At 35.5% G+C, this 10,087-nt stretch overlaps 1 protein-coding gene across 1 annotated transcript in view; it reads right to left on the reverse strand.

Annotated features, from left to right (window-relative positions):
* Positions 1-1,071: 1,071 nt before the first annotated feature.
* LOC144442155 (heparan-alpha-glucosaminide N-acetyltransferase-like) overlaps positions 1,072-10,087 on the reverse strand; it is a 16,455-nt gene continuing 7,439 nt past the window's right edge. The window contains exons 11-18 of the mRNA XM_078131421.1: positions 8,326-8,441; positions 7,909-8,030; positions 6,777-6,912; positions 6,413-6,499; positions 5,643-5,717; positions 3,134-3,204; positions 2,291-2,403; positions 1,072-1,247 (exon numbers count right to left, since the gene is read on the reverse strand). Coding sequence (XP_077987547.1) covers positions 1,072-1,247; positions 2,291-2,403; positions 3,134-3,204; positions 5,643-5,717; positions 6,413-6,499; positions 6,777-6,912; positions 7,909-8,030; positions 8,326-8,441 — 896 coding nt within the window. The remainder of the gene's footprint in view (positions 1,248-2,290; positions 2,404-3,133; positions 3,205-5,642; positions 5,718-6,412; positions 6,500-6,776; positions 6,913-7,908; positions 8,031-8,325; positions 8,442-10,087) is intronic.

The raw sequence follows: 10,087 nt of genomic DNA on the forward strand, positions 1-10,087 counted from the left end.
AGCGTCAATAGATAATTAAGATGGTTACTGAAGTATGCAAACAGTTATAAAAGACGTATGGTAACAGATCGACTATGGTAGTTCTTTAATTTGCAATATTTTATGTATACCTAACGAGTACTATATATAGCAGCTGCAGTTGTTCACTAATATAACACACCGTCTCCCAGGATTACTTACTACTGGACTATCGTAGCATCAATGAAACATACAACTAACTCGAAGTACTAATTACAAAGCTAAGGCCATCATAAAGTTTCAGATTCTGCCCATTCACAAGCGAAGTTTATCAGTTTTTTACTTATAACTGAAAATACTTAGATAATAACCCCGATGAAACTATTTTAATATGATGTTAATGTCAATGTATGCCTTCTATAACATTACAATTGTCTTCTGGCATTGTTAAATGAGTTGACTGAATAGTAGAGTTTTCTAGAACTTTTTGATACGTATATTAAATTACGTCATCGGTTTGTCTATAAATTATATATTGATACCAGGTTTGAGTTCAGTTAATTGCAAATTGTGGTTAACTGTACATGTGCTCCAGTAAGTACAAGATTATGAGTATCTTGTAAGTATGCAGTATAAACTACTACGCCAAAATTATAACTATTAAAGGGGCACAGGCCAAGTATCGTTGTATATTTGGTCGTATTTAATATTATACTTGCATTAGATGGAAACTACTCTATTTTATCAACAGTGTACTCTAAAATTAAAAGATCATGTATTGCAAAGTTCAATTCGCTTGTTCGTTTTGGTTTGTTTGTTTGTTGTTTGTTGTTTGTTGTTTGTTTGTTTGTTTGTTTGTTTGTTTGTTTGTTTGTTTGTTTGTTTGTTTGTTGTTTTTTGGAGCACTTGAATCGGTCCTGGAGTTGCCATACATGTAGGAGGAAACAGATTTCAGATTTTTGAATTTTGCAAACTAAACTCAATGTTAATAACAAAAAACTAACTAGGAACGAGATGCAAATGAACTGTGTTCTTCGAATGGAATTTAGAAAATCACAAACTTGCGGGAATGACCGGCTTATACGTGTACACTTTCTGAGTTTACCAGAGGTTTTATATTTTGACATAGAATCCTAGATAGTGAAGGTACATAGCAATCAGTATCCACCATGTTGTCCCGCAAAGATGCACTGTAAGCCTGGCTGCGTGACTTTCACCTGTGTCCCAGATAAACGGAAAACAGTCCCCGAGAAGAAGATGACCAACGTACACAAGTATTGAGTTCATACCTAGAATCAGATGATGAAAACTAATCTGTATACTATAATACACATAATTATACAAAGTTTGTCACATGATCTCTTTCAGTCTAACATTTTGAAAAAAAAATGTTTCTAAAGTGAATCTTGCAATTTTAACCAATACACATGACAGTCATAATAGGATAAGTTGAGAGCTTTCGACTGCAAACTGTCAGTCTTGTTCACTCTATATGATAGATGGCGCTGTTTATTATCACACTAAAAGGACTGTCCACCACAACAGTTGAATTTTCACCAACGTTTCAAAATGTTATAAATTTATAACTTAGTTTAATCAGTTTGTAAATTATGTAATATCCGGCGATGGCTGCAATATTTGGAAACAAATCTAATACGCCGTAAAACTCGGGTGGAATGTAGAATTAGAATAGAATCCCTGGCTAGCTAAACTTGAAGGATCTAATTTACAAGAAGGAACAAATATGGTTAAAACTGCACGAGCTGCAAGTGGAACGGGTTTTGTTAAATATTGTAGTAGGTAAAATAACTTACTCGTAATATCGTACACCGTGAATAGTATTGAATGATATGTGGGTAAACGTATTTATGTAGCTGTATACAAGATAAATCAAATCAAATAGTTTTTTATCGACGACTGATTAACATGTAAAATCTATAATTATTGGCTTTTAACAATTTTCAGTGAATACATTGTGGTTGTCTGATCGAAAAATGACACTCCAGTTGCAACTTGTAAAGTTTTTACTATGGTGACAGATTCAGAACCGAGCTTTTGTTCAAGATTTAAACTTACCACTACACTATAGCTACCTACAGATAATATCGACCACTAATTAATGTCTTTCTATGAGTAACTGACTCAGTGAATATATCTGTGGTTATTTGATGAAAAGTCCCATGGCGCCCCCCCCCCCCCCCAGTTGCAGGTTAACTTCTTGTTTTAGTTTGAATGGCGTTCGTATTATGATATCAAAGGGACACTCCTCTCGGATTCTTACTCCTCGATACAAATTAACTAATACGAATTAGCCTACAGCTTGTCAACTTACCTGGATAGTAAAATGGCGCACCAGACCAAATATTCAAAACATCTACAGTGACGTAACAAAAAGTAAACAAAATAAACGCCATCGATGACAAGCAGAGGACGAATGAGATAGACCTGTGGTAGGATTTAAACGAAAGAATAGTTAAGATTGGTCTCTAGTAGTGTTTGTTGTGCCAAGACATACAGTATATAAATGAACTTGTTCAATTGGAGACAATGTTAACCTTTGTCATTTGATTTTCTGGATTTATTACCATAGACATTATGAACAGTTGTTACATTATTGAAGAGTACTGGATATAACGTGAAGGTTTATTGGTACAGCCATAATAGGAATGAGACAAATTTCATGCCAAAACAACATTAGTGTCGATGATTGGTCAGACCGAACAAGAATTACCAGGGATCTCAAGCAAGTGTGCTTATTGATACTGGAGAAGACAATGGATGTGAGGTAGAAAGCAGATGCAGAAGGTTAAAATTAGCTAGCTAACTGAACATAAGTCGTGTACACGTATGTATATGTGGGTGACATTATGTGACTTAACTTTCACAGAACCAGCTGATAAGAGTGCAAAGATATTATATACATGCATATCAGAGGCAACCAGTGTTGTTTTTGTATGGTGTCGGACATTTTGTTGTAATTACCTAATCTTATCTTTGAATACAGTCTTTCTTTAAATGACATCATGAACGTAAACTCAATGCTATTCGTTGAACAGATGTATTTAAAAGCGAGTCATGAGAGAAGGTAAAACAAAAATATTGTTAAAGATGACAATTGGTATCCGAAATTGGCAGCCTGCAGACATTAATACAACTCTAACTTCATTGCACTCACCACAAATTCTTATTAATTGGAATCCAGCCATCCTCCTTTGAACACTTACACAGTATCGCAGCGATGCCACCCTAGAAAAAATGGAGATATGGTAATAATTGATAATTTAACAACTCTGTTTTCTTGTCTTCTACTTCTACTTCCACTTCTATACTGTGTAAACATGCAACAAGGATTATTATCACACACTCAGGTGTAACGCTGGCGGCGTCCTTTAGATCTCACCCTTGTTCAAGTGAGCTCGATCTATGAGATCGGTGATAGTTTGTTGTATTTCAGACACAGCATTGTGGTAATAATTTGTTATTTTTAACGACTAACTTCAAATATCCTCCTATTTGAACTTATTACTCGTTCTGTAGCCTGTCAGCTAGGGCCTGGTCGGTGTGTGAGGGCGCCCTGTCACTGAGTACTTTCCACACATGAACAGCATAGTATAGATGACACTGATGTACATTTGAAACCCAGTCGGCGTGTCGTCATCACTCAAACGTCACACTGACCGCGCGTTTATATATATATATATGTATATATATATATATATATATATATATATATATATATATATATATATATATATATATATATATATATATATATATATATATATATATATATATATATATATATATATATATATGAATGTAAGTGTTTCGCTGGAGAGAACAGTGCTCGATGCAAATATTAGTAGCAGAGCACTATATAATCCAGTTGCCAGAGGTGGTTTTGGGGGGTTAACCTTGCAATGTCAGTTATATGATATTTTTTTGCAGATTCCACCTCAGAAAGGTGTCCTGTTAGCATATCTGACGGGTGCCACTCGCGCACCCCTGGGCATTTTGTTATATCGCGAGAAAACCGAAATACCATGTATTGCTATGGGTAAACACATGTTTTGGTAGGCTTAATACTTACTGCCTATAAAACCATGTCAAAGTTACTTAAAAGTCATATTTACATGTTACACACTGTATCTTATGAATAATCAGTCAATTACAAATATTTTGTCAAAAGTTTTGGATATTAAAATATCACTATTAGGCCAAAGGTCAACAAATTGTCGCCATTTTCAGTTATTATGACTTATAGGTAGTTGATGTGTTTTCTGTGTATCGTGTGGGTACATCCATGTATCATATAAATTTTATTTATAAAATCAGGTTATGACACCAGTTATACATTATAAGCTGAGTCATACTAATATTTTGTCTCTAAAACTTAATATATGTAAGTATTTTGTTGAAATTCGTACATATCATAAATCATGATCTGATAACTTAAATAGGAAAAAGTGAACATCATGTGTTGATTTACAGTTAGTGATCATAATATATCCACAACAAATCTTGAGCCAAGGTTTTTGAATATAAAATAAAGTTTTGAACTTGAAACGTTGTATAAATTAGACCATTTTGACCACTTTACACCCTGAAAGCAGAAGTAATGATATGCATAAATTAAAAAAAAAATACATATATATTCAGTCTGGGGGACAAAATATCAGTATGACACAGCTTATAATGTGTAACTGGTGTCATAACCTGATTTGATAAATAAAATTTATATGATACATGGATGTACCCACACGATACACAGAAAACACATCCACTACCTATAAGTCATAACAACTGAAAATGGCGTCATTTTGTTGACCTTTGGCGTAATAATGATATTTTAATATTTTGACAAAATATTTGTAATTGACTGATTATTCATAATATACAGTGTGTAACATGTAAACATAACTTTTAAGTAACTTTGACATGGTTTTATAGGCAGTAAGTATTAAGTCTACCAAAACATATGTTTACCCATAGCAATACATGGTATTTCGGTTTTCTCGCGATATAACAAAATGCCCAGGGCTACGCGAGTGGCACCCGTCAGATATGCTAACAGGACACCTTTCTGAGGTGGAATCTGCAAAAAAATATCATATAACTCACATTGCAAGGTTAACCCCCCAAAACCACCTCTGGCAACTGGACTAATAGACTTAATTCAAAAGAATAAGGATGCAATAATACGTTACTCGGAGTTTCACGCTTTGAGCGATCATCAGACGACTATCTTGGGATTGTCAAGGTCGATACATACACTTAATGTTTGTAGGCATATATTGCGTAACAAGATGGTCGGACTAAACCATTCCTTACAGGGGTTTACGTTCTATAGTTGGCTAGCGAGTACTTGCCTTCATGGTGACATTTCGAGACCAGCTCGGATTTTTAATACCCAAAGTTAACGTTCTTTTCAAAAGGAACAACCGTTAATGACTTTTCATAAATTCTATTTCCAGGCAAATTGGCTGCTAATGCTCATTTTAAGTTAAGTTTTAACGTTTTAACCTTTTGTTGATGACGTCATAGCTCATCATAGCTTAATCATTTTTATTTCTTTCGAAATAACAATTCTAAAATGTAACATCACCATCAACAACAACACTTTTAACACGACAAACTGAACATGTTAGACGACGTACAATAAAACGATTAAACTAATGACTCACTGTGACTATAGCCCATAATATCCATCTTTTGATTTTGCCAGACTTTGTTTTGTAAGTAAACAGGATTTTTCCTGCCTGAAAGAAACAAGGACATATTTATACATAGGCCAAATTATTGTCCGTTGGTCACAAGTCTTGTGATTTCACCAAGCGATGTTGCCATGTATAGCAAGAATAAATATACATCTTTCGTAAAAACAAAACCATTTAGTGTAAAAGTCGTATAGCGGAAAACAAATGTTGTAAGGCCCTAGTTTAAATTGCAAAGCTAATGCAACGGTTTCATTTGTACTAACTTGTCTTTTTTGGCGACAACCTGAGATATACAATGGCAACATGCTTAGATTGCCTAGACTGGCACAGTTCACATTCTGATGTATTCATTTATTGTGACGTTTTCTTATCGGTTTGCCAATAAAAAATGAAATCTCGCGAGACTGCGAAATCTGTGTTGAAATTTTCGCAATCAAGAGAGATTTCGTAGTCTCGCGAGATTTCATTTTTTTATTGGCAAATCGATAAGAACACATCACAAATAAATACATCAGGATGTGGACTGTCAGTCTAGATTTACCTTGCTAGGAATTTGCGAAAAAAAATGCGCGCAAAATGCGGCAAATTGTGATTAAAGTTTGATGAAAATGGCACAGCACTGTGCTGCATGAAGTGATAGATGCCACTTTCGTCACCACGTCACGTGCTATATTTAAATAAAGCTATTTTACTCTTTGTAAGTTCATCAACTACACGTATATGTATGTCAAACTCACCTGTAATCCGAGAAAACACATAAATACTGACATGCACGAGCCTAGGATTCCTTCCGGGTCATAGTTCATGGTTGTCTGATATACATCCTTCAAGGTAAATCAAAATATGGAAATCACAAACATTTTGACACTAAATATACTTGGACATAGCTAATAAGCATTGTGTAGTAATCAATGTTATCTAGAAATATTGTTAAATATTAACATAACTTGCATAAATAAACCAACAGTTGTCAGCAAAAGTAAATTTTAATGGATTTGGAGAGAGTCACTTCAATGAAAGGTCTTCATTAAATGTCGACATTACAAGTTCGCAGTACCTGCTACTGTTGCCAACCTTACGGTTGATATGATAAATTCTTACCTTACACGTTGGGTCTGTATAAAGATGTTGTACTCCGAGAATCCACCTGTCGATGTAACCTGCTGCTCCACCGGTACAATTCTGTAAGGTTTGGTTATTTTGTGTTAATAGGTGACCCCCTGGACCAAGGTATCCACTGTAAATTCAATGTAATGTGGTTTTGTTTAATTGTTAGGAATTGGTTGTACTTTAGATATTATGACAGAAATACATCTTTAAAAAAGACAACTTACAGCTGCAGACGGGAGTGGATGGGTCGTCTATATTAATTAGTTGGATTAAATTGATTGCATAGATAGATTTCATTCATAAAACTTGGCAGGATGTTTTCAAAACAACAGGACATCGCTTCCTTTTAAAAGTAGTTTCATAGCCAAGGTGGTCCTCAGCCAGCTCTGTTACAGGGACTAATTAGTCTTATGTAATCATTGAAAGTACGTCATAAAGGTGGGATAAGGATATTTTCTGAAATCACATCTATACTACTTGGTCCAACTTTGTATAAAATATTGGCTATTCAACAAGGCAAGTGTACTCAAAGTGAATCTGGCGTTCATGGGATCAGGAATAAAGTATCCAACCATGTATATCTAATGTGAAAGTCTTCAACTGTCAAATTTTGAAAAAAACTAGATGACACAGATTTGATTACAGTGTAACCATTGTGACCCATTTGGGTACCGACTAAATAGCCTTAGTATGTTTATGATAAGAATACCACTTGTCATTTACTGACTGAAATCTACATTATACAATCAATTTATAATTAGTCTGACTAGTTACACAAGGGGATTCACACACTTGGCTGTCCACAGCTGTAAATGTCATTAAATCATCGTCAAATCATCATCATCATCATCATCATCATCATCATCATCAACAACAACAACAACAACAACAACAACAACAACAATAACAACAACAACAAAAACAACAAAAACATCATCATCAACAATAACAACAACAACAACAGCAACAACAACAAAAACATCACCATCAACAATAACAACAGAAGCAGCAACAACAACAACAAAAACAACAACAACAGCAGCAGCAGCAGCAGCAGCAACAACAACAACAACAACAACAACAACAACAACAACAACAACAGCGATATTTGTAAGCAACTCACGTTGGACAGCCGGGTACATGAAGAACAAATGTTAATATAAGCTGAAGAGCAACCAATGACAAAACTATCAACCATTCCATCCAGTAGTTGACGATATCACGAATTGGAGCATACCATTTATCCTAGAGGGAAAAGAGCATTGGAAACCGATTGATTGATATTTGCCCTTATAGGGACATTTTCCATTGTTGTTGTTGTTGTTGCTGTTATTGTTGTGTTGTTATTGTTGTTGTTGTTGTTGTTGTTGTTGCTGCTGCTGTTGTTGTTGTTGTTGCTGCTGTTGTTGTTGTTGTTGTTGTTGTTGTTGTTGTTGTTGAAGTTATAGAAGTGATAGAAAGACGATAAACATTCAAAGACGAGATCTGTCAAGTTTTGAAGCACATTGTTGTGTGAGATTTCAGTAAAAATTATTTTGACCTCATTGTGCTCGCCAGGCTTGGTGAAGAAGAACTCCATAAGTGCCACAACGAGATATGTGATGCAGAAACGTTGGAGGACGCCAGGAATTCTAAATGTCGGCATGTAGTGAAGACCTAGTGTCAAACAGAAGGGTAACACGTCTTTGTAGAATACACACAGCCCCCATCAAATACTTTACTCCTTTGTGACTGAGACATGATTTAAAAGAAATTGGTGGCAACAAATAAATACTACAAGTGTCTGATAATTCAGGACGCTGTTGAATTTCGATAATTGAACCTGAAGATCAGCGTCAAGGCCAAAGGTCAATGTCTCACCAGAAAGTTTAAACCTGGTAATATGGGGGTGGACACTTGAATGCAGTCTCTATGTATTAGCATTTTTTGAGTTAGGTGTTAAATTATGATTGCTCACTACGAATATGGCTGCCACTGAGTAATAAGTAATATGAACACCAAATATTATGTATGTGTACAAAAAAAATGTATGTTTATCTGATTCTACATTATCTATAGACATGATCTAAAAGACATTAGCCACACATAATAGCTACAAAGAGTCTGCAATATGTAAGTTATAACTTAATTTTGATGGTGATGGTCTATCAAGGTAAAGGTCTCTGAGTGGTCTCGCATTCAAGAAAGCTTGGGGTTAGACACTTGAATAGAGTCTACGTATTGAAGTTTTGAGTTATGCAGTAATAAAGTGATTTTTTACTACAAATATGGCTGCCATTCAGTAAAAATTACATCAGCACAAAAATAATGCTTGTGTATTGTAATTTTCTTCATATTACTTGTATTGGCAATGTGTAAACACATGTGTCAGTGATAGGCAGGTATTGGCTTGATTTTGATAATTGACCCTGGAGGTCAAAGTCTCTAAAAGTAGCGTACATATAATAATATGGGGTAGACTCTTGAATTTAGTCTCTATGTCTTACAGTTTTTGAGTTATGAAACACATACTGATTTTTATAATTACAAATATGAATGCCATGGGTTAAATTTGAATATATCAAAATATAAATTGACGTGAGAATATCCCATATGATATGTTAATCTTTTTGTCAGGTTTGAAAGAAATCGGATATTTCCTGTCTGAGAAATGAGTCAGACGTATTAAAGACGGACGGACGCGCAGACGGACAGACTGACGGACGGACTGACGGATGGACTGACGGACGGACTGATGGATGGACTGACGGACGGACTGATGGACGGACTGATGGATGGACTGACGGACGGACTGACGGACAAGAAGAGCCCATTGTAGTAACCTCTCCCGGGGACAGGGGCTAAAATATACAAAACGTATACTGTACACAGCTCAATGTTTGTGAGTTCGACATTGGTATTTGTTGTTTTGTGTGATTGGTGGTTCTGTTGAACTATAGGAATGGTAGTAGTTTTGATTTAGTGTTGATGCTGGAGAATAGTGCATGGTGTGTGAATATTGGTGTGGTCATGGTTGTGGAAAGACTGTACTTCTAAAAGTATTTTTTTTTATGTTGATGGTGGTGGTGTGGTGGTGTGTGCAAAATAGTGGCAGTGATATGGTGATGATGAAGTCGTTGAAAGTTACCCTTAGAGCTGATGTTAAAGGTGGAGGTGGTGTTGATGGTGGAGGTGGTGTTAATGGTGGAAGTTGTGTTGATGGTGGAGGTGGTGTTGATGGTGGAATTGGTGTTGATGGTGGAGGTGGTGTTGATGGTGGAGGTGGTGTTGATTGTGGAAGTGGTGTTGATGGTGGAAGTGGT

The sequence above is a fragment of the Glandiceps talaboti genome, chromosome 11 (genome assembly GCF_964340395.1).
Source record: "Glandiceps talaboti chromosome 11, keGlaTala1.1, whole genome shotgun sequence".
In the NCBI taxonomy this organism is placed as follows: Eukaryota; Metazoa; Hemichordata; class Enteropneusta; family Spengelidae; genus Glandiceps; species Glandiceps talaboti.